Here is a 27,750-nt window from a genome sequence, read left to right as displayed (position 1 = left end):
TTTTTCCATCTCCCAAACCTCTGAAAATATTGAAAGAAAATAAAAAAAATCCACTTTAGTGTGCTGCATCATTCACTCCAAATTAAGCTAGCAATAAATTACAAGGACTGCATCAGCAAATCAACATACATATTTCAGGAGGACTGAGTGAATATTTTTAAGTCACCATAAAGAATATTACTATGAGCCTTTAAATCCTACAAATGTTTCATAAGCAACAACTTCTTAAACCAGTAATTAAGAAGTTAGGAGACCATAAAGGGGAGCAGTTTCATAAAATATGGTTTTTTTATAACTTTATTCCTTTTTACATGTGTTACTAATTAAAGTGTTTTTAAGAATTTTTCAAAGTCCTGTATAGAAGCTTTGGCAATCTCTGTGCAGAACACCTCATCGGGCAAGGATACTAGCTTGTCCAAAGAGATGTAGCTGGGTTGTGCTGGGTCATACTGGGCTCTTCCCAAGAATGTAAGAAACATATGTCTCTCTTTGATTCGTAATAGCTTTGAGTTGAAAACCTGAGAAAGAAAGAGAAGAAACTTTTAGGTTGTCTTAATTTCAGACACTGATAAATCTAACATAAGAGCTATTTTTTAGACAAACTGAAGATCTAGAAAGAAAATAGTCTGCATCTTTTCTTCTTATTTATGTTAAACACTAGGTAGGTTACATTTACATATAAATTACCTAAATTCTAAATAAATGCTTTAATACAATATGCTGACATACGTACCCAAGGGAAAATCAGGGAGTGATACAACTCTCAAGCATGTTCTTTTTTTTTTTTTGTGTTTATATATAATTACACTACTTCTCTGTAATCACAGCCAAGTAGAGGGGAGACATTCAGAAACAGGGAGGAAGAATAAGCATTTTCCCCTATGCTATCAGAAGCCTTTATTTATATAGCCAGATTCAGATGTGCACCGTTTTAAAGAAGAAATGAACAGGTGAACACATGGCATAATACAAATAAGTGAACTGCATAGTGGCTGTGGCTCCTGTCCTAACACAAAAGCCAAAAGGCACAGCGCAGTGGTTCAAAACAACCACTTATCTTCTGCTGCACAGCAATGCCTACCTTTGAAGATGCTTGTCACAGTAAGTTCTAGACAGTCAAAGGCGAAAACAATGGTAGGAGAAACATGAAAGAAATCAGTGGAACATCTACAAAGAGAGATAAGTAGGGAAGACAAGATGCACAGTTAAGTCTCAAAAGTAGAGATCTCACTCTGCATTTCTGAGCAGTATAATGGAAGAAAGAGACACCGCCTTAGAGAAGACAATGGTGAAAACATGAATGCTAGCGCAATGAAAGCGAGCAGATTTACTAAAAAGAAGAGACTACACTACTGAAAGGATTTCATGAGAATGTAAACTAATTTGAACTAGGACAGAAAGCAAAACTACTGTTCCTCCTCTGCCTTCCTTGAATTTTAAGAGGGAGCTAGCTGACAGGAAGGATGGTTACAGCAGCAGCTGTAACGTCAGAAAGAATTTGACACAAAAGTCCTGTATGCCTCATTTTCAGCACTGCTGTCATTCAAGACAGAAGCAAAACCAGGAGGAGACAAGCATGCATTTGTGAATGCACAAGTTAATACATATAAGTTGCACTAGCCATATGCTGGAACTCATAGTTTTTGAGGATGGAATAGAAAAACAGAGAAGAGAGAGGATGACTGCACCAAGAACAAGGAATAGAGGAAACTCTCCACTTACCCTTCCAAACAAAGAGAAGGGAAATAACGAGGTGAACCACCACAAAGCCAACAATAAGACAATTGAGAAGGAAGTGAGCCAGACTTCTGGTCACTTGCAGGTCAGGGAGGGCAAAAGTGACACATGGATTGGAGTTATAGCAAGTATCCTTAAGATATATTAAATAGCAAGATAAGTAATCAAAATCCCAAAGAGTAGTTTTATTTCCCCATATAATTTTGACTTTTTAGCCAGGTAGATTGGAGATTCCCTACTACACTTGCTTTAGGAAGAAAATTACTGTAGTTCAGAAGTTGTGTTTTCTTTTTCTCCTTGTAAGAAGCTAGTGTGATTGCATGTCAGCATTGGATGAAGTGACTAGTGCTTTCAAATTTTAATTAGTAAGGAAATAACCACAATGAGGAGACAGAAAAGAACAAAATAGTCATCAAGAAACATCTATTTTCACTCCTTTGATTTTTTAGCTATTGCCATAGCAATAGGAAGACTGATGAGAATCTGATTTCCTAATGGACAGAACTTCTTTTACCTTTAAACAGTATTTTCAGGTCCTAGAATCTACAAAAATTGGTTTTTTAACTAGAAAAATCTGAAAGAAATGTTTATATATATTGTCTAATGAACAGATGTCCTGCATGATCGGTCTTCCCTTGTGTGTCTTAGCTTTAGGTAAGATTTCAGGACAAGGAATCCCTAAGCAGGCAGTAATCTCTCTTGCATGAATCCAGAAGACATAAGCCATGACTATTTCTGTTGAAGACTTAAAAATTCACAAGACTGGGAGTGGTGGTGTCACATGTGCCAGCAGAAAAGGGCATTTCCACACTGGAATCCTCAATGATTGCTGAACTGCTAATAAAAGTTATCCCAAGTAGAGTGAAAGCCACAGACAAGTTGAAGAATTCAAACGTCCTGCATACAGCAAGGCTCCATCTTCAGCACCAAACTAGTGACACAGCTGTGCAAAGAGCACCTACTATTTATTCCCAGATTAATAGCTCACCTGAGGAAAGCGAGTAAGCATGTGGTGGGGAATGCCCATTATGTTGTGTAAGTAGTCAAATGTCTGTTTGAGTCTCTTTTTACTTGCAGTTAAAATCTTGGGGGTTTTAAACACAATCTGTTGAATTTCATTACGTTGAAAACCAAGTTCAATCTGACAAACCTGAAAAAGAGCACAATTTTATCTTCAAAAGTTAGCTACAGCAAAATCAGCTTATTTTAACGTGCCACTGAAATAAACTAATGCAAAATTATTCTCCCCTTTGTGACACAGCAACAACAATACAACCCACAGTAATATCTGCCACTTATTTATCATTCTGGATTAAAGTATAATTTGTTTCTAGAGTATCCCTGAAGTAAAGATGAATTCCATGATTACTATGTGTTTTTCAGCTTGTCTGAGATATGAACAAAAATGCTGTGCCTCAGTATGCATGGCAGTTACAAGCATAAAAATTCTCTTCTAAAGAGTTTTTTATCAGTTTCAATACTGAGCTGTCAAAAGGGACTGACTTTCTAGCTGTGGAGCTGAGCTGTTGAGCTCTCTAAAACACGACAATTAAATAGCTACTGACTACTTTTGTTAACAGGTTATTTCTTTTGCTAATGTTTCCAAGTTATATTTTTATATTAGGGAGTATAATTTCAGTACTGTAGTCTTCAAATTAAGTCTGTTGAACCTGAAAGAGATGTGTAGAATATGCTGTGTATTCAATTTCTTTTACCATTGGTTAATATCTAACATAAGATGTCTTTTTCCAGAGACTGCCTTGACTTCAGTTAAGGTTTCCCCAAAGGAAAACAAAACACATTTTTTCAACAAAATCATGAGCACTCCTCCCAAAGTGCAGAATGGCAAGCAGTTCACTGAGTTCTTGAGAAAGGAATTCAGCATACAAGAGTGTCTGGTAACTCAGCCATTTCTTCTATCCTCCAGTGACATTTACAAGCAGCTTGTTTTCAGTCACAAAGCAGGTGTGCTTGCCAGTCAGCATAACCAGACTTTCAAATCTAACTCGGGTACTTCTTCAGTTGGCAAAAAGGTGGTGCTTTTTTTTTTCCCCCAGTTTGATATGCCAAGACTGCAGCTCTTTTCCAAAGCTGCCTGGCAAATACAATGGGAAAGGCTTAGAATCTAAGCGTTGAAGCTACATTAGGGCTTTCAGATCCTTGCAAGGAATTCTTTCCAGAGGTGACTATAATCAGGTCTTTTGACTCCTGGTTCTTCCTTATCTGCTTTATAAATAATTTACATATCACAGGACATACTAATCAACTAAGACAGCATTCAAGTATGAAGAAATGTGTTTGCTCTTTAGTGGTATCATCCATGGATTTGACTTGGTCGAGGTAAGTTACTGCATTAATATACTCAACGTGAGTAAGACCTGATGTTAAATCAGTGGACTCGTATAGCTGGCCCCACTGTAGAGGTAATTATGGCAAGAATCTTGAACTTTTCTAGTTTGTGAAATGGATCAGCTCTCTGGACATGAACAGTGAGTTCAAGTTTAAGTTGCTTTGACTGCACTCGGTATGACAGCAAACATTCAGTAACACTGTAGACCACGTATGCTAATATCCTTACCATGTAAGCCCCAGCAATATTCAACATACTCTGCATGATTCCCACAACAGGCAGTGACAATGCAAGCTTTCCAGTTTTACCACATCAGCTAATCTCTAACTGTTTGATGAAACCTTCAGAGGATGGAATAAGCCATCCTTCTGCTCACTCAGTCCATAATTGTTATCTTTTGACAACCAGTATCAACAGCAGCACTTGTTTCGAACAGCCCACTCAGAATGAGGGATAGCACCACATCAGTTCTGGGCTGCTGGTATATGGTTTCATTTTCCAAGGGTTTCACCACCAGCTTAGGACACACAGGTCTGAACCCAGATTCTGAATCTGAGACACCCAACCTCCTGAAAGGCCGGAGCTTCTACTTATCAGTAGGTTCTAATAGTGAGGATCAAAAAATTCTTCCTCTCTCTCTAGAACACTAAAAATAAGAATGCTACACTACAAACTTTTTGGTAGATAGACGAGATATTCACATAGAACTGAGGATCTTAAAAACACATTCATTACAGTATACTGAATCTCCCTAGCCCGTGGAAACAATGTTCATTAAAAAGAAAGCACTATTAATTGGAACGGTCTGCTACTTTCCAGTCTCCTCCCTTACCACACACATTTCAGACTGCAAGATTCCCAGTGTTTAATAGTTTCAGAGCAGTAAGTCTTTCTGAAAATTACATACTTTAATTCATAGTTATGTGTTATAGGATAATGGGATTTCTGAAATTGTTACACTACATCATGCTGTTTGGCTTAGATGGCTTTACAGCACAATAATTAAACCAATACACAGTTACATTTTCAAAAGGGAAAGGAGTCCCTGTGGTTTTGAAGTTATTTACCCAACAGTTGTTAATAACGACCATCTGCTATCAGACAATAGGTGTCAAATGCACATTTTGGCAGACCAGCTACCTGCCAAGAGGAAAATAATCAACTGCACATTTCTTGCTCCTAAATCCTCATGGACAATCCAAGTTAGCAAAAACCCGTAATAATTAAGGGGGGGGGGGGGGGGGCTGGGGGGGAAAGCAGGAGCAGGCCCTATTTTTCACTCGTCATAAAGAAATGGGTAACAATTTGTGTCATCAGGTAGCAGGAAGGGACCCAGATGAAGTTTCTAACCTCCATCAGGGTAGCAAGGAGTGTAAGATACTGCTCCACGTATGCTATAAGCTTGCAAGCTATAGAGGAAAAGAAATGAACAAAATCCTCAGTTATTTTATATCTCCACTAATATTACTGCATTAAATTCTCTCTGTGCAGGACTCTCCTCCAGGAATTTTATCTTCTGACAACTCTTAAACTACGTGGATACACAATGCACTTTTAATATCTATTAATAAGCTCACCTGAAGATTTTCTTTTACGGGCTCTAATTTGCCAGTCAGTAGCCTTGGAAGACGAATTACCAGATCCTTTGTCTACAATTAAGGAAAACACAACCCAAAAAAGATTACCGAGAGCTTGTTTGTAAATCCATTTGTGAAAGAAAGATAGAGATCTCAAACCTTTTTTTCCCTAGTTGGAAGAGGGATGCACTTTCATTTTATCTCTACCCCAAAAGTGAGTTGGCATGAAGCAGCAGTATATTAAGATGCAAAAAGTTACTCAAATATGTTTGGAAAATAAAAAATAACATAGCTATTTATACAACAGACAGAAAAAGGGAGTGAAAACATATATCAAAAGCAGTATGCATGCTCAAGTGCCCAATCCCCCTTCAGTGCTCAAGTTATTTCTTCCCACCTTTAAAAAAAAAGTAAACAAAACACTACCTGATAAAAGGCTATGAAAAGATTTTTTTAGCTGCAGTGGAATTTGTCTACCTCAGGATCTGATTAGACCACAGTATTATGGCAATACAAGAAATTACTCCACATTCCCTAAGCCATGTGATTACTTGTAATCCACCCAGAGTATAAGGCAGTAACTGAATCCTTTTCCAGTGAGATTTCTTGCCTCAAGCACGGAAAGGCTAGCAACAGGCACTGTGACAGCTACAACTGTTAAGCTAATAGAAGTCAATAGAAGCACACCAGATTCCACTTGGAACTTGGCATTTATTGCAGTCCCCAACTACTGCAGGAAACAATTTACGCTGCCCACTTAATCCAAGGAAGTCTAGCTACTATCTCCTCTGAAGATCCTGAAATGTGGTGCTAAATATCTGCTAAGCATGTAATGTGGTAAGCACCCATGAGCAAACCCAGGGGTTACTCTTGGTGAGCTGAGCATGATTTGGCATTTAGTTTGATATGGTATTCGCAGATTAGACCATTTTTCACTGATGAGTTAAGTATGTTACAGTATCTTGAAAAGATGAAGAGAGCCAATTTATTTTCTATAATTTAGAAAAGCTGCTTGCTGTTTCAGGAATGGATTCAGTCCTCTGATCCACCTGAGATAATAAAACTGGACACACACATGCTTGTTTGACAATAACCTGTAGCAGATCATCTTCAAGATCTGTACTTCAGGACTCTGAATGTTAGATGTCCATATTACTTCTACAGAGAGTTAAAAATCACGTTATCCTCCTGTAACCCTCTGTGATTCCATCAATAATGTCACTAATGTTTGTGGATAACCTCTAAACACTTAAAGTATTCATGTTCCAAGGCCTTACAGTTGCCACTAACAAAATACCTAAAGACTTCAGTGTATAGTCTTTACCTTTTTTACACTGAGACCAAGTTCATTTTTGAAGAAACCCAGTCTGTTATCCAGTCTTTCCACAGAAAACAACAGCAAATATGGAGCTCTTGAGACCATCTGAGCAATTTCTGCCTTACCAAATTTTTTTGATTTTAGGTAAGCCACTCTAGAAAGAGAACAAAAACAAAATAAAATCCAGTGATGAAAATTTTATTGCCTCCATTTATTCAGTACTTGCTTAAATTCCTCAGTGATATCTTATAAATGGACAGATGTTCTAGCATTAACATGCAGCCCTGCCAAAAATAATTAGGGGGAAATCTGCAGTTATCGTAAAAGCAAAATACCATCCCTTCCAATTAATTAGAAGTAAAATAAACCTCAGAGCAGAATGTCAATACTGAAGACAGATTTTAATTCCTTCCAGCTGTACTTAAGCAGATAACTATGTTAACCTACGTTTAACTACCAGCCTGTCTCCTAGATTGCAAACACATTAATAGATCATCATAGGGTATAGACAAGAATATATATACAGCCTTTTGCTATTTTAATGAATTCCATTTCTACTGCTGAAAGAATGGAGTACCATACCTCATACATCCCTGTTTTGCCAATAGCACTGGAGTAGAAGTATCATACAACAATGCTATCTGTAGAGACATTGTCCAAAAAGACATTTCTAAATCAACTGAAGTTACTTTTGTTACAATAGGTCCCTACTTTTAGTCACTGGTCCATGGATTTAGTTACAAAACATCTGGTTGTCAGAAAGGAGAAGGAGCTGAATAAAGTTTTTATGTTTAACAGAGCTTACTTTCTTTTCCCAAATGTTGTTGAATTCAGTGAAAGTGAAATCCTATTTCAAGTACTACTTGCAGCAGATTATTACCATGGCTCCCAGAAAAAGGAATGGGGAGGAAATACAGCACAAGAAATAGACACATGATTAACCCCTGTGCCACCATTTACAAAAAACCTTGAAGTACAATTTGAAGAGATTTCCTTGTGTTATAAATGAGCATATACAAAAGTATTTGCTGTCAAATGAACTTACAGCATACAAGAACTGTTTTTATCTGGCAGTAATTAAGATATAAATAGAATGCAGAATATTCTGCAGAAGCAGATACTCAGCAAAAGACAGGCTGTGTGTTAAATCATGTCTTGTGGAAACAAAAATAAAAATACCTTCCAGTCACTACAACCTCCCTCCCTTTCCACAAACCGTTAAAAATTAAGTCACCACAAGCCAAAAACCTCCACACAGAAGATCTAAGAACAAGCTCTAAAGGACCAATTGCTAGCTGAGCAGGCACCCCAACACAGAAGGTAGGAGCCCAGGCTCCAGACAATGCTGGTGGGAAGTGGCTGCAGGAGCCTCAGCGATGAGAGGTTAGGAGAGGGAGAAATGCAGAACACTACTATAAACAACTGGCCCTTTAAAAATTATCCCATTGTGTTTTGGATGCTGCAGCTTGGCTATGCTATACCTCTTCCATTCATTTTTTCAAGGGCACAACTGCCAAGCATCCCAGAAACATAGCTAAATGAACAGATTAAAAATAAAACCTTTTGGTTGTTAACAGAAAACAAGTGGAGGGGTGTCAGGACAAGTCATTAAGATACACACCCAAAGCATTTCTTCACATCCTGGAAAGTTAAGAAGCTTAAAAGACAGACAGCAAGATTGTAACAACCTGGCTCTAGAAACTGGTATAGTGAAGAAACACAATCATCCAACCTGACCAAAGTTTGAGATAAATTTGTGAGCGTTGGCACCAAGGTTAGCCCTCACCCTACTACAGGGGTCAACAATTCTATGTAGCATGTTAACAGTTTTAAGTCATCATTAACAATACCATAAAACAAAGCATCTGGTGCAGCTGCAGTACAGACACTGATTTGCAACTGTCAGAATTGTTATGTATTATGGAATGTTTTGACTTTTACAGTGTTTATCTGAAGTCAAATGCCAAATCTATTGAAATTTGTGTTTTGTTTCCTGGCAACATGGAATCCACAGCAATAAGACATTCCAGAGTGATGTAACCAATACCATGTCCATCTGCACCGAAGTGTTTATGCGAAGGTGATACTCCGCTTTCAAAAGACAGCTATCTGAGACACATTCACTTCACAGCCTGCCATAAACCCTCTGCAGTACACTTACTTTAAAGCTTGCAGGAAAGCATTCACTGGTGCCAGCGATAAACTTACTGAAAAATCAAGCTGCAGAAAATTAAGAAATCTGATTGTCCTGTTCAGCCCTTACTTCACTAACCAGGCAGTGCTACAGGACAGTCACTGAAAAGCTGTTCGGACTTCACAGAGAGTTTGAATGTTTACCATAGCAATACCCACTGTCTTTAGAAGCGTATAAGGAACTCTGACATCTAGACGCAAAGTGACTGCTGAAAAATGACACAGGTTCTTTTTGGTTATTGTTTCTGAGAAGCCACTTACTGAGCTGAAGGATGGATAAGCAAAGGAGAAAGAAGAAGTGTCAGGTCTATGTTAGACATAAGTCTACTAACGTGCCTGTTTCCAAAAAGCCTTATTTTCAGATTTCTGTCTTGGACAGCTACTATGTGCAAAAACCAAGACAATAGACTTTTTTTTCTGGAATTTTTAAATACCAAGATGTTCTGAGTTCATTACGAAGTATGTACACACAGACACAAGTTGTTCTGTAGAATTAATGCAAGCCTGTCTGGAGTAATTTTAAGAATAGAAGTCCATTTTATGGACTGAGGAACACTGTAAAGCCATACAAGTGTGAACGCACACAGAAATTAACTCATTGTAGTCTTGTGCTCAGTCTGAGCTGGACAATGGGGAAAAAAATGTCACCTTCTGCTGCTGTTAGATGTAAATACAGAAGAGATCTGATCTGCTTCATTTATTGCAGAATTCACAATGTATGGGTAGACATATCATCTAGGACAGCAGTTCCAAAGCACGACTGAAAAGGTTAATATTGTTCTACAAATTCAGGTGAAGCCTCAGGGACTAACATTTTGAATCTAAGCTGACACACGTAAAGCAAGTGGCCCAGGATGGCAAGCTGATTCCTCTGCAGCAGACAGACAGGGATGAGCAGTAAAATTTGTTAATGGTCAGTTTTCAGGGTGTTGACTTGACTTGCAATACCACCACATGTTAATCCTGACTGAAGGGAAGGCACAGGAACATGGAGCCAGGAACTGAGTGAGAAAGGACACAACAGCGACACAGGCTGACACAAGGTTAAGCCAACTGGGAAATTAGATCTTCAAGCCAAGAGAATTACACCCTGCTGCAATTTGAAAGGCTTGCCTGGTTTCTAAAGCTTCAAGATCTTCAGCAAGGATGTATGGATTTTTGGTCAGGAATGGTCCCAGCTGATTGTCTTCTACACCCACATCCTTAAGAAACAGAAGTATTTTTCTTACATCTTTTTCAAAGTCCAAGGTCAGTAGGAGTTGACCTGCCTTTTGACGTTTCTCCACTTGGAATAGGTTAACTCCTACAACAAATAGAATTAGAAATTGTTTTAATTAAACACAGATCCTACTTCCTATAAATGTTTCACAAAGGCATGTTGAAATTTACAGGACTACTCCTTTTTGCACTGATTTAGCATACTTTAATTGCTCAACACAGCAAGGTCAAAACACCTTGTATATTGTGGAAAGATTCCAGATAAAACAAGCAGTTATTATAGACACTTTTGCAGAGTTTATTTTTTGAAGGAAGACATTTGCAGTGAATCTTGCATGTGAGGAATCAAGAACATTAGCATGTGCCACATGTAGAGATGTACTCTTGGTACACAGAAGTGTACGAGGAATTCCCAACTCCATTATACAAGGGAACAGGACAATTCCACAGTGAAGTGCCTTTGGATACTGGCTCACACGTAGCAACTGGTTACTACATGGGGTCAGATCTCCCCCTCTCAAATGTTTATTTCTCCAACCTCCTTCTAGTGTTCCTTGCACTTTTGGGAAACAAGGAGGTGGCCAGCAACCTTGAACTCTGCTATCCCTGCACAGTTCAAGTGCTTTTTGATATGAAGTAAAGTGCATTCTATCCTTTCCTTCTTACCTCTCCAGTTTAATGTGAGCAACTTCTAAGTTTCTGCACAGCAACGACTCTCCTTCCTTCCTTTCAAGGATGGAGAGCTGCAATTTCTTCTGCACCAAATTAACGGACCCTTAACCAGCCCAAAAGAAGAAAGACCAATCAAGTTACACAAAGTGCTCCACACCTCCAGAAGCTTGGGAGATGCCTCTTTCTAACATCCACAGCACTACAGGACTAAAGGTAGCCAGCTTTGTCTTCAGTATGGCATTACTAGTGAGTCATACAGTCCCCTCTCTTTTTCCATTTACCCTGGATAACGTTCTGCTGCTTTTAGTCATTGGTCAATGTTCCTATTTTCAAGTTTACAAGGCAACCAGTAAGATCGAAACACAAATTATAGACTCTCCAAAGCTCTAGACATAGGCAAACCACATGAAATCACACATACCTAGGTGGACAAGTTTCGCTAGGGTTTCCGAGTGATCAACATAATCTTGGAGTGTGGAAGACTGAAGGGGAAGAAGTGGTTCTGCAATGATCTGTACAGCTTCTTCCTCAGAAATCTCTTCCAAAGCAGATGAAGGTGGGATGTCATCCCAATCTAAGAAACAAACATAGAAGACCGAAACACATTTTATGAAAGACAAACCTGCTTCCACCAAATGCGATACAGATCTCTTAAAATCCATTTCAAAATGCAAGAACATTGTGCATGAGATGAACAGTCAATCTATTATTATTTGAAAACATAGATTCTACTCCCAGTTTTTGTCTTTATTCCATTTCCTCATCACTGACCATCAACTCTTGCTCATGTGGCCAAATCTGAGCATAGTACCCAGCAAGCCTGCCCTCGGCTTACTGCCTTGATCACTGCTGACAACAGCTCACATCACCATCTTGAAAAAGATTTGTCTTTCATATCTTCACCAATGCATTCTTGCCTGATCATATCCAGATCAAAGGCTACTGCAGAGATTATTTTTCATAACCTAACAAGCCCACTACTTTGTGCCTCTTCTGAACCTCATCCTAAACTGCAACTGTTTTTAGCTTTCAAGGTATTTCACAGCCAACTCTAAACAAGCTATCATGTCTTATCCATTACAGAATGGCTGCTGACTGCCACCACCTCTAACAGCTAAAGAAATCAAGCTCCATTTCCTGCTCATTAAGGCTTCCAAGTGAACATCATTATACTTGTTTTCCCTTAAGTGTTCCAAGTCACTAAGCTCAGCATCTTTAAAAAGTATTTCTCTAAACCAGGGGTCCTCAAACTACAGCCCATGGGCCGGATACAGCCCCCCAGGGTCCTCAATCTGGCCCCCAGTATTTACAGACCCCCCCTGCCCCTGCCCCACCAGGGGTTGGGGGGGGGGTGAACCAAGCAGCCGCAGATGACTGCCTGCCACTTCATTCGCACGTTGGCCCCCTGTTTAAAAAGTTTGAGGACCCCAGCTCTAAACTGATTATTTTTCCATTGACAGGAGCTCACAGCAGCTAGATCAAGATTACTGTTTGCAGGCTGGCAGCTAGCATCCATCTCAATTATCAAACTGATTACTGATCAAGAGGCCTAATTATAAACTCTTCACGATGGGGATTTTCTGTGCCCTGCACCTTCTCACAGCGGCTCCCTAGAGACTAGGGTAACACTCTTCCATGTCAAGAAAATAAAGCCACACCAGAACTACCAAGACTGATTCCAAAGTAAGTATGATGATCCTAATGTTCTAGGAAGAGTTCCATCAACTAACACAATAGCTGTTGAAGGTCTTGTTTCTTTTTCTCAAAGCCTCAGAAACAAAAGCACAGTAAAACATTTTTAGCAACACTCACACCTTAAACAGTAATAACTCTCTAGGAATCTGTTCCTTCAACTTGTTTTGGACTGAACCAATATACACCAAGGTCCATTCTGGAAGCATAGATGCCCTTTTTTTTGCCACTTCTAAGTTCTTTAGACCTCCTATCAGGAACAACAACAAAAAAAAGTTAGCAATTATGTTTATTCCATTGTAGACACTGCCAACCAGGAAAAATGCTACACACGCACATATATACAACAGTAAGTCTGCTGGCAGATAAAAATCAGGCACATAGATAAACTGCACCGCAGGTGCAGACACATACGAGCTGGCTGACCTGTCAGTTCTGGTGCAGCACTGTTTCCAGAACCAGCTGCACAAACATACAGATCTCAGTTGCAGCTCTGAGCCACCCCAAAAATCAGCTCTGTAGGTTCCAAGTTGGCTGGGTTCAAAGTAGAATCTGAACATACAAGACTGCTTAGTAATCCAGAGCAAGTTTCCTCAGCATACCAGAATTATTTTCAGAGGGTTGTATTTTTTTTTAATCGTCACTTAGATATGAAAGTAAAGTGAGGCAATCTCCTTCGGACAACACCACCAAAGCAACCTTGTATCCATCTCCTTTCCTCAGGAGATAGTTGGATGAGCAGGCTTCACACTGCTGCCTCCTGTTGTTCATCCCTGATCATTCAAACGGCTGTGTTGTGGGAGCTGCTTCAGGGGCGGCCTCCCCACCCTTACTCAAAAAAAACCCAAACCCAAACGCAACCAAAACGGACAAATAAAACCCTTTATTTTGTACTGGCACATCTATAAGAGAAAGGCAAATGCTCAGCTGCTGCTGGTAGAGTTAGGGAAAGAAAAGCCTTTCAAACAGCAGCTCCAGACTGACATTTTCTACCTAAAATGTTTTATCTTTATCTTGACTTAAAAGTATTCTTTATACGCTAGAGTGACTGCAGGAATTCTGCATTAACTATGAGGCTAAACCCAAGTGAAACTCAAGAACTTCAGCTAAATATTTTAGATAAGCAGGTCAAAATGGGAGACCCAAGAGTGATACCGAAGGCATGATTTGGAGATTTGGGAGAAATGGTACCCTTAAGGCCTCTTACCTTCATAAAGTACTTTTGCATTTAGATCAGGTAATGTTTCTACTTTTGCTTGTTCCTGTTTTGCCGGTGAAGGCAAGTTACTTTCAGAATGAAAGCAGCCATCCTTGGCACTGTCTGGCGGAGAACAGCTTCCTACAGATACATGCCTGTACGCCTGCAATCTCCACAGAACGGCATTTCTAGAGGGCAGCAGAGCCTGAGGGGCACACTCACGACCCGGTTGTGTGGTGCTGCTGCAGCTCCTCAGCCTCCGAGGAAAGTCAGCTGCACGGGCCGTTTTCAGCAGGCAACACCAACGGGAGACCTGCCGCAAAGCCATCTTCCACCTCAGCACAGCACCCTGCTGGGAAACAAAAAGGCTGAGGAGTCACCCAGGCGCAGCCTCACCTCGCCCGCAGGGCTGGGAGCAGGAGCGTTAATTCCAGCTGGCATTACGCGCAACAAAGCGCCAAGTACCTGCTCTGGGGCTTTAAATACGAGGTAAACGGAGGAGGCCTAACTGAGGAGAGGAGCCGGCTCTGAACGCCACTGCCCGCTGCCCTGTACGCCTGCCGCTCCCTCTGGCGCACAGGGGAAGCCCAGTTGGGGTCTAAACCCACTCAGAGGGACGGGGCGCTCCGCGTACAGCGGTCACCTCACACCCCGCCACCGGGCGGGCGGGGGACCGGGCCGCGCCGCGCCCGCCGCCCCTCGCAGGCCGCCTCGGACCGGCAGCCCCCACGCTGCGTGCCTGAGCGTGTCCCGCTCCACACGCGGAAGCCCGGCCCCCGGGAGGGCGAGCGCGGCCGCCCCACAAGGCAACCCTGGCCCTGGCCCTGGCCCCGGCCCCCCCCCAAAGCAGCGCCGGCAGCAGGGCCTGCTAACGCCTCACCTGCCTCGCGTTACCCCTGCCCCAACTCGGGTGAGACCATTCGCGAGAAGGGAGGGGGGGGAGACAGGCAGAAAAGGGACCTTTCCACCGTTTGCTCGAAGGGGGCGGTGTGGCTCCGCCTCCTTCCCCCCCCCCCCCCCCCCCGCTCCGTTCCTTCCTCCCTCCCTCACCGCGTGGGCGCGGGGCGCCGCGGGAGCGGCAGGGCGAGCTCCGCCCCTCGGCGAGGCGGGCGCGGCGCCGCTCCTTTCCTCGCCTCTCAGCGGCGGCGCCTCCTCAGCGGGAGGCGGCGCGGGCGGCCGGGTGGGTTCGGGCCGGGCCGCGCCGCCCCGGGAGCACCAGAGCTGCGGTGAGGCAAGGGGAAGGGGGCGAGATGGCGTCGTGCGTGGGGAGCCGGACCCTGAGTAAGGACGACGTGAACTACCGCCTGCACTTCCGTATGATCAACGAGCAGCAGGTGGAGGACATCACGCTGGAGTTTTTCTACCGGCCGCACACCATCACCCTTCTCAGCTTCACCATCCTCAGCCTCATGGCCTTCGCCTTCACCAGGTGCGCGGCCCCCGGCGCCGCCGCGGGGACCCCCCGCCCCGCCCCTGGGTGCTGGTGGCGCCGCGGCCGCGCGTACCCGGCCCCGGGACGAAGGGGGGTCCTGGGGAGGGGGCCGGGGCTGGGGCCGGTCCTGGGGAGGGGGCCGGGGCTGGGGCCGGTCCCGGGGGCGAGGGCGGGCGGCGCGGCCCCGGCGGGGGGGTTCCAGCCGGGGGCGGGGGACCCGGTGTCGGGCTGTGGCTCGCCGCAGGCTGGGCCGGCGGGGGCGGTGCACGGCGCGGGGGCTGGGGGCGCCCCGCCGGGGGGCCTGCGCTCGGAGAGCGGCTGTCCGCCCCTGCGGCGTTTCCCGGGAACTTGTTGATCGTTTTGAGGCTCTCCGTTAAAAGTCTTTACCAAAACGTGCGTTCCAGGCAGCTGCCAAAACCGGCATTTGTTAGGCTATCGAGCAATGACATCACTCAAGGAGATGATTTACCAGGCGTTCAGCGGACGGCGGTGACTGCTCTGTGTCACCGTCCTTAGGTGGCCGGTCACGGGCAGGCTCGGGCCCCGGTGCCGGTGTGCCACGCCACGTCCCTTCCCCACCGCAGGCACGGCGCTGTTGACTTCGTCACTGCAGTCATTCATGGAAATAAAGCTAAGAACGGACACGGTTATTTTCAGGAGCCTTATTTGGAAACAAAGGGTATAGGGGTGCACTCTGAAGGGTGCCTGGCAGTATATTTTGAAGTTGCACGTACTTTTTCTTTGCCTCCTACCGAATGGGGCTGCAAAAATGTTAATGTAATCCTCCTTTAGGCTAGACCTTGCAGTCTCTGGGCAAACAGTGATTCTTGAGAGGTTTTGGCTGAGCTGTGCCTCTTATTTTGGGCTCATTTGCAATTTTGTGGCACTGTATGTATGCAGTCACAGGTTTCAGTAGCCTTGTTGATTAAACACTGTATTTGACAGAAGAACATCATTTGTCCCTAGGCCTGCTATATAGTTCAGTGTGTAATCTGTCTTGTTCTAAGAATCCAGATGTATAGTTTTTATCAGATACAAAAATAATGGTCAAGCCTGGGTTGAGCTGAAAGAGGAGCATAAGAAAACAAAATAGTGTAGCTGCAAATGGTCTGAGGTGTGCCTTTTCCTGTTGCAACTTGTGTACAGCCCCAAGGAATATATTTTTGGTGAACACATCCATTGTTCTACTTAGATCTTGTTACCTAAGCTAAGGTAGAATGTCCCAGGGGTCCCTTCTTAATTCTTAAATTGGAGACATGCTCCTGTGCTTTGGTATGGTGTTTAATTAGAGACCTTTGCTGCAAGTGCTCCTCTTGTCTCCCCTTGCCCGATCATTTTTCTCACTACAGGGTTAATTTAGGTCAAACTTGTGAGTTACTAAGGGATTCTTATCCAGACATCATTCTGGAGGATTCTTGGAACTGATTGCTTGCCTTTGGGGAAGGAAGGAAATTTTGCTGTCATTCCATTCAAGCAGAGGATAAGCCAAGCAGCAATTTCAGAACTATGGAGTCTTCTAGGCCCCAAGAATACTGCTTCGCTTCCAGGATGTTTGCGTTTTTCCAAGAGGACCACAAACTTTCCTTTCCATGTGACTTGCTAGCTTTCTAACTTCAGCTTCTTCATTTTCTTCTCCTTCTGTCTCTGTTCTGCCTCACTTCCTGTATTGTGAAGTTAAATATCCATTGACTTCTCTTTAACTCTTATTTCTCTTCTTCTCAGGTTGTGGAAACTATTCTGATTTTGTTTTCTCTTCCCTCCCCTCTGCGCCCCACCCCCCCCACCCCCCCCCCCCCCCCCTCTGCAATTTCCAGCTATTACAGGAGTTTCTTAAATCTCCTGGATGATACCAGAGTCCTGCCTCCGTTGCCTCCTTTGGGACACTACCTAAGCCATATGTACTCTTTGAGAAACTGGTGGGAGGAGATAGTTCCCCACATGCTTACAGTATGTGCTCTCAGATGTGGTCGTCTTATTCCCATCAGTTTATCACCTTGAGCCTCTAGTAACTGTGTTCATATTTCCACCTCCTGAGCACAAGGTGCTTTAGACTTCCCAGTAAGGTGTGACAAGTGATTCTTTGCTTCCCCTGTGCTGTCAATTGTTCCGTAGCTCTCCTGGTCAATTTATTTAAGCAAGGGATTTTCTGTGATACTTTCATACTGGTGTTGTTAAGTCGAATTTATACTTTCAGGAACTTCAGCATAGGCAGAGGAAATTCTGGCTTCCCTTAAAGTCTTTCTTGTCTCTTCTGAACTGGTTTATGTCAGAAGTATGTGGAGGTTCAGACAAACTTAGAAAATGCTTTTCCCTTGGCTATACTAAGCCGTAACGGGGCTCTCCCTTAGGATAACTGAGAGCAGCTGATACTGTCATTGAGCTGACAGATAAGGGTGAAGCTGAACTTCAGATAGCGATAATCTTCAGGCAGCAATAATAATAATCCAGAAAAAGAAAGGTGAGTGTGTTTATCTTTTTCAGTTTTAAAGTGGGGAGTAGAGGGTATTCGGTTTTTTAAAGCACATCCTTCTAGTGCTTCTGACAATGGCTGCAGCTGCCTTGGTGATTTCCTGCTGAATGAGCCAGATACAGGCTCCTCTGCTTCCAGGCTGCATCTTAAGAGTGCAGGTGCGGAGCGGCTCTAGTTTTGCCTGACCTCTTCTTTCCTAGAGAGAGGGATGTGGCCTTCTTTGAGACCAGAGGCAACCAGCAGGAGGGCAGGCAGGGGCTGGAGGGATTATTTTGTGGAGCATGGCAGCATGGCTGAGGAAGGTGACAGATTGGTATCTTTTGGTGTGAAGTTGCAGGGGTTTATGGAAGCAGAAGACCTGTGAGGATGTAGGCTGTTGTCTTTCACATCTCTTGATTAATGTAGTTGATTAAACTAGGTTATTGTGCATTTAGGTTTGGTTTGGGGAGTTCACAGAAGATTTTTTTTTTTCCCTACACATGCTCTGAATTTATTGTCCTAGCTGTTTTTTCCTCAGTTGAATAGCCTCATTTTTTTCCTTCATGATGTAATAACTTACTAGTTTACGTTTTTGTAATGTGCCAGTGTAATGTAGTGCTCTGGAGAAGAGCAGGAGAGAGAAAAATGTTACACAGTTATGCGCTCTGCTTTTTATTATTTCTTCTCCAAAAAGCCACAGAATTGAAAAATGCACTGGTAAAGTAGGTTAAAATTGACAGAATTTTCATCTGTCCTCCCACACAAGTGTTAGAAACCTTGGTTTTGCTGCATGAATGCTCATATTTCAAAATCAGCATCAAAGTTCCTAGGGCTGAGTGAGGAGATGATTTAGCACATTTTCCTGATTGCAGCTTGTTGTGATTGTGTCTTTCCTTCCAGTTATTTTGCTTCCCTGTTTCTCTTGGCATTCCCCAAAATAGTTCTTCCAGGCAAACGCTGTAATTTTTATCCTAACTAGTGCACAATAGCAAGTCTCTTGCTCCCACCTGTTTTTACCTGCTTCTGGCAAGAAGATTGGCTGTCTATTCCTTTTGAAGGGTACCGGCAAGCAAAACTGAAATGCCTCTACCAGTCATTTGGAAGGAAGTGTGGTTTAGCAGTGTGTACATCTTTGTTGATTTGGGGGGGGAGGTGGTGCCAACATGACTAGGATAGATTTCTTGCAGGTGAGTAGTACTCAGAATCCTGATATGCAAAGGTGAGGACCCTTCAGCCCAGTTGTTACAACAATAAAGTGATGTGATCACAGTGTCTTTCACTTTCTTGGTCGTGCTGAATTGTGCAGTGATGTGACTCTAGTAATCTGTTCTCTTTTCAAAAATAAAAATAAATTCCTCCACTTGGTGGCACCCATGACAGCATGTGTGTGTGTTGTTTGCATATGTTAAACCAGGAATATGGATTTGCTGTCTGAGCCATTGGAGCCTGAGACTGGCTAGGATGGCAAGAGGCTCTTGAGATTGCCAAGGGAGCCAGAGTTAAGCTCTGGAATCTGGCATTTGTAGCTGGTATAAAGTGTTAGCCTGTGCAGCATGGATGCCGGAAAATGACTGGTAAATCTGGACTGCGCTGGTTTAAAAAAAATGCTGTGGGGAGTCCCTAAGGCCTGGGGAGAAACCATTAATGTTTAATGTACTTTTTCCTGCCATACGGTTGAATTAACACAGTGCTTAAATGCCTCACAATGATGAAAGTCTGCTGTGGAGCTGTTAAGGCTCAATTTTGAGGGAAAGGGAAATCATTTGGCAAAGTGAGAAATATTTTTGTAACTGCAGCAAATATCTAGTGTGGAGCGCATTTATGCTGTCACAGATTCTTTGCTGAACCATCCAGAAATGTGACAGATATTTTGCCAGGAAGAGTTTTATCTCTCTAAAGTTTCCTGGGAATTTTTTGGTATCATGGGTTGGGAATGAAAGAATATATTTAAATAGATAAACTGATCTGAAGTACATAAAAATTACCCAGATAATAAAACTTGAATTTCAGTTGTAGTGGGTGATACGTTATGAAATATTAGCTGTGCATATTATGATAGTCTGAGGTTTGTTTCTATTTGTGTCAGTGAAGTCTTCTAGAAGCTGGCTGCTGGTTAAAAGATTTGAGTGGTTTTTTTTTCGTTAATCTTGCTGTTGAACACTATATTCTATTTGTCTGAAAAGAAACAAATTCTCAGTCAAGTGCTTGCCTTAGCATTCCAAACTGAATTCTAAAGTCTCTTCTGGCCTTAATATGACAGTAGCACAAATAATACCTGGTATTTTATTCAGAGCTTTGGCTTAATGGTTCTAAAAGAGAGTTTATATTTTTCCTTTGTTCTTCAGTTGTTCTGTCTCTCATATACACAGATTCTAAGCTGTGTAATCATTATTTCCAAAGACTGATTGTAATCATTATTTCCACCCTCTGTGCTCTCCTCAGGCATTTGGCATTGGGAACAGGCTGAGGGGAGTGAAGGGGATTACAAACAGCACCAAAACAGCAGTGGGAAACCTAGGAATTTCATCCAGGCTTCCAGAGTCTTTGGTCTAGGTCTCTGCTGTGTAGAAGTACTTTTGATGATGTTTCTGTGAACATTAAATCAGGAAGATTTTTTTTCGCCTTGTGTTAAACTTAGTCATTGCTTCTGCATTGACTTCTAACAATGCTTATGGCTCATATTTATTGATTGTGTGTTTGACTCTATTGTGAGGAAGGGATACCCAGAAGTGCAGTGAAAATCATTCAGTGCAGTTACTATCTTGACTTGTTATATAACCAGCATGCTTATTTCCTATACTTAATTTCCATGTGGTCTTTATTTAAATAATAATAATAATATATCTTCAGAGCCTTTCAACTTTATCCCTATAATGTTCTTTAACACTTTGATGTCTGTCTCTTCAGGGATGATTCTGTCCCAGAGGATAACATTTGGAGGGGTATCCTCTCTGTGATTTTCTTCTTTCTAATCATCAGTGTTCTAGCATTTCCTAATGGTGAGTGAGATTTATACTGTTTATACTTCACTTTTTGTAACATGAATTTCTTTTTATTGCCACTATATTTATTTTGATTTTTATTAAAGTACCAAATTTTTTAATGTATTTGTTTTTACTCTTTTGAGCTCCTTTATGTTAAGGGACAGTCTGAAAATGGGTTTCATTTTGTTTGCATATTTCATTCATGACAAAAAGCAGTCATACTGAGCGGAGATAGCTGTAAAATGCAAGTTATTTATAGCTTGTCTGTATCTAACAAGGAAGTCAGATTCTCAAAATCAGTGTCTATTTGCAGGTGCACAGTTGCAGCTCAGATTGGTAAATAATGATGCTGCCAGATCCTTAAACAATGTTTAAAAGGGGTCTGCCTCAGTGTGTTTTAACAGAAGTGTCACTCTACAAATTCTCAGAGAAATAAGACCCTACATAAATCGCCTTAGCAGAAGCTAGTGATAATTAGAAATGTTCTAAGTAACATTATGATGTAAACCCACAGTTGCTCAGTAGAAGGTTAAGTTGGACAAAAATTCTGGTAATTGTGTGAGGAGCAGAAGGTGCATCAAGGTAGAAACGTTTGTGTGACAATTCTGTGGAGGAAATCCTGTCTTCCTGTTTTGTTTGGTTGGTTTTTTAATGAATTTTTATTTACTTATTTTAAATTTTTGCTTATTGCTGTCAGCAAGAGCATAATTGTTGGGTCAAGTCTAAAGTGTGTGAGGATTGGCAGTGTTCAGGAAAAAACAGGGATTGTGCTCAGGATAGCTTTGTACTTCAGAGTTGGGATGTGTTTTTCTTATATTTTAAAAGTCATTAATCCATACCGTTCACAAAGTGTTCCCTGAAAAACTGAATGCCAGAGAAAAATGACCTTTATGCATACCATGGTGAAAGAGCAGTCTGCAGTGTGTGCTGAAAATATTTGTTCAGCCACTTCTTGCTACCTCCATGTATGATTCATGTTTAGAGGCTTTCCAGTTTCATCACGCTTGCCTCCTTTGGTCCTTATGTTAACTGAGAGGGTTTTAATCTAATAAAGTCAGTTTATTCACTGGCTCTAAAGTAATGCTGACACCGGTAAAAAGCATAGTTATCTTAGTTTTTGTCAGATATATGATACTCAGTTTTAGGAGGCCTGCTTGCTAACATTTCATGGCCATCTGATGGCTAAGCACCATGGTTCTTTGCTAACACAGAGAAATTTGTATTTAATTACTTCATTGGGAGCAAGCCATGTGTGAGCTGTGGTCTAGAAAGCAGATCAAGAGATCCTCAGGTGACACCTGAGAGATATGGTGTCTGCTGAGCAAAATGCACACTAGTCTTCTAGAAACAGCTCTGTATTAATAAAGGAAAATTTTGTCTACACCCTACTAACTGGTAGTCTCCTTTTCCTCTCTGAAATCTGCTGGTACTTTTTTTTTTAACATAGCCCCAACTTTTGGGTATATTACATAGTTTGATGGAGAACTGATCCATGATCATGCCAAATCCTCATATGAGATATACTGAAAAATAGATTATGTGGTTTTTCTTGACTCTGTTCTAATAAGCTTTTTGTTTACTGTCCACAGGACCCTTTACACGTCCCCACCCTGCGCTATGGAGAATGGTTTTTGGTAAGTTTAAGTTGTATCTCTGACTTTTTTAGAGCTTCTGCAGGACAACAGTTTTAACTTTCAGATGGTTGGAATTGTCATGAAACACAATTGTGCATCAAACTTCCGTGAATGCTTCTTCCCTCCCACTTCTGAGCAGTGAGTTATAATCTGTTCTTAGTTAAGTTTGGGGATGTCATTGTAGTTACTCTGTATCAGGATGGTGTAAATTAGATTACCAGAACCGGAATCATTTGTTTTGATACTCTGTTTTAGTCCCATTTTGTGTTTGTGCTTCCTGATCTAATCCCTCCCACCTCTTCCTAGTGCTATCTCTTCTCACCCCAAAAAGGTTTGGCGTTTTTACAGCTACTGCATATACTATCTGACTTCTAACTAAATCCAATCTAGTAGGGTGCTTCTTTTCACTATTGGCAAAATATGCTATTACTTTAAATCTTTATTAAATTGTATCATTGTATAGCTTAACATACGTTTATTGATATTCTTGACATATACTCATATTCTTAACTTACAATTCCAGCAAAAATACCTGTCAATGTTAGTTGAATTTATAGATTGGAAAACAATTCTATTAACTACAGAACTAACTGAATGAAATTCTGCTCCTTAAACATCTAAATTACATGACAAAAACATGAGGAATTTTATTTGGAAGTAATTCAGAGTTCACAGAGCATATCTTTGTCTGTAAATGTGCTTAAAATCTATCAGGTACATTTGATTTAAAAGCTGATCGGTTTCTTTTTAAGGGGACTGAATGTTTCTCTCTCCTGCCACCTTATGTAGCTAAAAATAAGTAGCCTCCCAAAGTAGACGATTACTCATCTGTTGACATTGAAAGGGTACTGCTGATTAGGTAGTACTCATTAAACAATCCTGCTCCTTATGAAGTTTGGGAAGCATGGTGCTACTGCTTATTTCAGGTTTCAGCAAATGTAAAGTAAAAAGTCAGTCTCAATATTGACACTGCCAGAACTTGATCCCCTGTACTTTCGGGAAAAGGCTGCACACACAATCAAGAGCAACATTTTCCCCCATGTAATTCTGCTACTTCTGGCATGGCTCATTTAGCTGCACTTGAGGTCTCAGACCTGTTCAGTAGATGAAAGGCAGTAGTAGTGTGTCCTCAACATTTCAGTATGCACCCTTGCCTGCAGGCTGCACTACTTGTAGTAGTGTGGCATCTGTTTACCTGGTATGTTTTTATATGTACTGCAGAGGACAATATATATATGCTTTCTGATCATGTGTGTGTACTTGAATGGAAGTTGTTCTCTAGCATATACTGGGGATTAATACCATGTGAGTTCTGGTTATAGCTTAAAATATCTTTTTAGAATTGCTGTAGTTTATTTTGGATGGCAGATACTAAGTCATAAATTTTTCTGCCTTCCAAGACATTGCTTCAGGATACAAATAAGTTTGAGTGCTAGACTATGGAAAAGGTGTTGGTGTTTATACGCCTCTTCAAATGCAGTCTTAGATATCTGTGAACTCATGAATAATGTAAAGATATGCTCCCAACAGTAATTTCAACTACCCACAGATCTACACCTAGGACTCTTAACTTCTTACAAGTTTTTCCTTTTTTTAAAAAAAATGCATATTCAGGCATTGGGAAGCAAGAGGCAGTAGTCCCAAATTCAAGTGTTTCATAACTTACAACAATGTGAAGTAATTATTATCGTTATCTTTAAAAGCTTTAAGGAGCAGAATTTCCAACTCACAAAAGTAACTCAGACATGCATTAGTTTGTTTATAACTGTTCTTTATGGCCAGCATAGCTCAAAATTGCCAGGTAGGATTATTAAATTGATTTTTGTCTTGGAATCCGCATATAGGCTTAGGGAGCTGCATTAGTGAGACCAAGAATACTTAAAGCAAAGGAACAGAGCTAATCCAATCCTGGGATCCTAGTGCATCTCTTACTAAAGAGCTTCCTGTTCACAGCCATGTACTACTCATGTCTAAACTGATTAAACTGATCTTGTTTCGCTTGGGTTCATGCAGTTGAGCATATATTCTATCAGTTGAAACAGGAGGGGATATGAAGTGCTGAGCGCTCAGAGATCACTGTCTGACTTGTGTCTCTTAAGCTTTTTTGCATGTAGCCACTATATGTAGAAAACTTTTTGTGCAAACTGGGCATGTGTAGACCAATAGTATGAAAGCAGCTTTTTGGACTCTCTCTGCCCCAAGTTTTGTGAGCGAACATGATCTTAAAGCTGAGTCTTTTTGCAGGTCTCAGTGTGCTCTATTTTCTGTTCCTGGTGTTCGTGCTCTTCCTTAACTTTGAGCAGGTAAAAGCCGTGATGTACTGGCTGGATCCTAATCTTCGATATGCCACAAGGGAAGCAGATATTATGGTATGTATCCATGGCACTTTATTGGACGTTTTGGCTACTTCAGGCATGTTTTATGTGAGCGGGAAGAGATAAATCTGCATTTGCTGGCATGAGCAGTGCAAGTTTGTGCCTATGCTTGACAGAGTCAACGAGCCTTTTGTATCAACTCTATTTATTTACATTGAAATCAGTTGGTGTGCAAAACAAGTCTTCTCTGTATTTTTTTTTTTCTAAAGCAGATATTCAGATGAGCATGCAGTTGGGAGTGTGAGATACGTTTGCACTGGGGTGTCTTTGGATTCCTTTAAATAATAGATATGAGCCTGGATACTGAAAATAGACTTAGCAAGGTGGTATCTAAATGAGGCCTTGATGGTGTGACCCAGATCAGTATTTTTGATGCCACAGTGCTGCACTCGGAGAACTTTGGTTGTGCCTTATTGCTCTGAGCTTAGTACATGACTGGCTTGTGTCCTGGTTTCAGCTGGAATGGACCTTATTATCTTCTTAGGAGCTAGTGCAGTGTTGTGGCTTGGCTTTGATGTGAGACTTTTCAGTTCCTCAGGCCTCGCCAGCAAAAAGGCTGGAGGGGCACAAGGAACTGGGAGAGGACACAGCCAGGTCAGCTGACCCAAACTAGCCGAAGAGGAATTCCATACCATGGGATATCATGCTTGGTATATATACCTGGGGAGTTGGCCAGCAGGTGGTTGCTTGGGGACTGGCAAGGCATTGGTCAGCAGGTAGTGAGCAGTGGCATTGTACATCACGTGTTCCTTTCTTCCTTTCCCTCTGGATTTTATTGTTTTCATTATAACTGTTATTGTCATCATTGTTATTATTATTGTTTCAATTATTAAATTTTTCTTATCTCAACCCTTTTTTACATCCCTTTCCAACTCTTGTCCCCATCCCTCTGGGTGAGGGGGGGAGTGAGCAAGCGGCCGTGTGATACTTAATTACCAGCTAGGGTTAAACCACAACACATGCTTCTGAATATGTGGAAATCTGGATACAACAGCTGCAGGGCTCTGCTGCTTTTCAGTCACCCAGCTAAGCACTAGTGTTATTACCATTGGGAAATTACTTCCATAGACCATGATCTGGAGTGGCGTGGAAAGCCAGGCTTGTTCTTCTGCCTTTTGAGCAGCTTGCAGAGTTTTGAATACAGAAAATGTTCCCCTTCAGGAGGGCACACTAGCATAGGGACTTGAAGTAGTAAAAGGAAGCCTGGGAGAAGTATGTGAGCTATGTTGGGAGGCAGGCAGAAGAGGGTGTGAGCAGTTGAGCACCAAGCAGAAGAGGGGTACTGGGTGGAGAGGCAAGAATTGCAGGTCTTGTCCTCTTCACTTACCGTATCAAATTCCTGCCTGCCACCAGACCAGCATGCTTCCTTGCCCTTGGTTTTGTGCATCTGTGCACCATGGTCACCTGTTGTATATAGTAGGTGCTGTTATTGCACTTGTGCCTCAAGAGTGAGGAAATATGGAGATAGCAATTTACTGCGTATGCAAACTACTGCACAGCACCTAATCAGCAGTGGCTGCAAGGTCCTGCCCTGTAGCACGTAAAAAGGAATGGAAATCTTTACAGTAAGCTTACCTTAGCTGATTGCTAGTGAGGGCTACATATAGGCTCCTTACCGGGAAAACTCTGGATGCTTCTGGTGTTGCACCTCAGCTGATCAGCAGTATCTGTTGTGCAACTGCAGCATCTAGAGTAGGGCTGTGACTTTCTGTTTTGCAGGAGACGGTGCGGTGGTGGTGAGGCATGGGCAGCCTGCTGTTAGGGTGGTGGGAGGACACATTGCTAAATGGAGCATGAGCATGGGGGTTAGTGATGTTGCCGAGCAACAAAGGGGAGCTGAGCTGAGTTGTCTGTTGGCAAGTCAGATTCACCTGGCTCTCCTGTCCTTTAAGTTAGAAATAAGTAGATTCAAGTCAGGGGAGGACTAGTATTACTACTGGCACAGAACCACAGTGCCGCAGATTCCCTGACTGTAGCAGTCAGTGAATACTTTGTACTACTTTGTAATCCTGATACTATCACTTAAAGTTGGAGTAAATTTTTAAAGTGTAACTATAATGAAGTCTGCAGCTTGGCCTTTTGTGCAGGGCTGGCAAAGTTGCTTGAGTATAAGAGAAAGTTCAACACATTTCAGTGTATGACTGGCAGAGTTGCAGCTGGAAAGGTGAGATAGAGGGTCAAAACCCCCAGAAGAAATGAAAAAACCAAGAGCCCTGGGAAAAAAAGCTTAGTTTTGGAGTAACCTCATTGTGTTCACTCATCATAAAGTTTCAGATATCATGGTGTGGCTAGCAGCCTGCACCTTCCATTCTGTGCTTCTCATTCACAGAGGCGGTGCACCTTTCCCTGAATAACAAGCAGCAATGGCATGTGTGAGAAGCAGTACTTCAGGGAGCACCAGCAGTAAGGGTTACTTGTAGTTTCATAGTGGGACTTAACTGCCTGCTGATAGAAGTATTTGTATGAAATTGTGCATTCTTCTTTTTATGGAGACTGGGATTTAAATCTTTCTCTGCCATCCCCTTTTCAACTTGATCACAGTTCATTTGTGTGGGATTAGCAAAGCAATAGTTCTGGCCTGAAAGAGAATCCTTTCTTAATTCAACAGCACCGAGCAGTGCTGTGTGGTCACCTGCAGGTGGCAATGTATGTTTTAGGAGGGATGGACAGCAGACATTTTTTAAAATGTGTTTCCAGTGGGGAATAGTTGTTTGTGCTCAGTGACAAGGCAGAGCCCCACAGATGCAGCCTTCTGTTAGCATACAGATTTTTTTGTTGTTATTGGGCAGTGATATCTAGCAAATAACTTTGCTATGCAAATTGATGAGAGAACACATTTCTTTTGTTATTGATGACTAGAATATTAATTCATGTTCTTAAGGAATCTGCTACTCATCTGTGACAAAACAGTTACGAGTTCC

At 42.0% G+C, this 27,750-nt stretch overlaps 2 protein-coding genes across 7 annotated transcripts in view; one reads left to right on the top strand and one right to left on the bottom strand.

Moving 5' to 3' along the window:
- Positions 1-281: 281 nt before the first annotated feature.
- Positions 282-14,950, bottom strand: MTERF3 (mitochondrial transcription termination factor 3). Of its 5 annotated transcripts, none has more exons than XM_080378938.1 (8): positions 14,836-14,950; positions 13,965-14,307; positions 11,487-11,639; positions 10,289-10,478; positions 6,989-7,136; positions 5,665-5,736; positions 2,726-2,887; positions 282-518 (listed from the first exon to the last, which is right to left on the bottom strand). In XM_080378938.1, exons 2-8 carry the CDS (start codon positions 14,281-14,283, stop codon positions 324-326), a joined length of 1,239 nt encoding a protein of 412 aa, XP_080235064.1. In that variant the 5' UTR covers positions 14,284-14,307; positions 14,836-14,950; the 3' UTR covers positions 282-323. The 5 variants fall into 5 exon arrangements, with proteins under 5 accessions (XP_080235064.1, XP_080235067.1, XP_080235065.1 ...); XM_080378941.1 differs by having other exon boundaries at positions 13,965-14,304; XM_080378939.1 differs by lacking the exon at positions 14,836-14,950 and adding an exon at positions 14,421-14,803.
- A 112-nt stretch (positions 14,951-15,062) lies between these two features.
- The window catches only part of PTDSS1 (phosphatidylserine synthase 1), a 32,726-nt gene continuing 20,038 nt past the window's right edge, over positions 15,063-27,750 (top strand). For both annotated transcript variants that reach the window (XM_080378937.1, XM_080378936.1), the window contains exons 1-4: positions 15,063-15,384; positions 20,744-20,835; positions 22,410-22,454; positions 24,699-24,823. In XM_080378937.1, coding sequence (XP_080235063.1) covers positions 15,206-15,384; positions 20,744-20,835; positions 22,410-22,454; positions 24,699-24,823 — 441 coding nt within the window. In that variant the 5' untranslated portion in view covers positions 15,063-15,205. The remainder of the gene's footprint in view (positions 15,385-20,743; positions 20,836-22,409; positions 22,455-24,698; positions 24,824-27,750) is intronic.

This window comes from Falco punctatus (genome assembly GCF_963210335.1).
Source record: "Falco punctatus genome assembly, chromosome: 3".
NCBI lineage: Eukaryota > Metazoa > Chordata > Aves > Falconiformes > Falconidae > Falco > Falco punctatus.
The sequence above is the reverse complement of the archived record's forward strand: the minus strand, read 5'-3'. Positions and strand labels throughout refer to the sequence as shown.

What these genes read in the sequence shown, in the direction of transcription:
- MTERF3 (XM_080378938.1), bottom strand. Translation starts at nt 14,283, where the DNA reads ATGGCTTTGCGGCAGGTCTCCCGTTGGTGTTGCCTGCTGAAAACGGCC. An exon ending in CCGTAAAAGAAAATCTTCAG is followed by an intron (nt 2,888 to 5,664) that starts GTGAGCTTATTA and finishes GCTCTTTTTCAG; the next exon opens with GTTTGTCAGATTGAACTTGG. An exon ending in TGCTTACTCGCTTTCCTCAG is followed by an intron (nt 519 to 2,725) that starts GTGAGCTATTAA and finishes TTTCTTTCTCAG; the next exon opens with GTTTTCAACTCAAAGCTATT.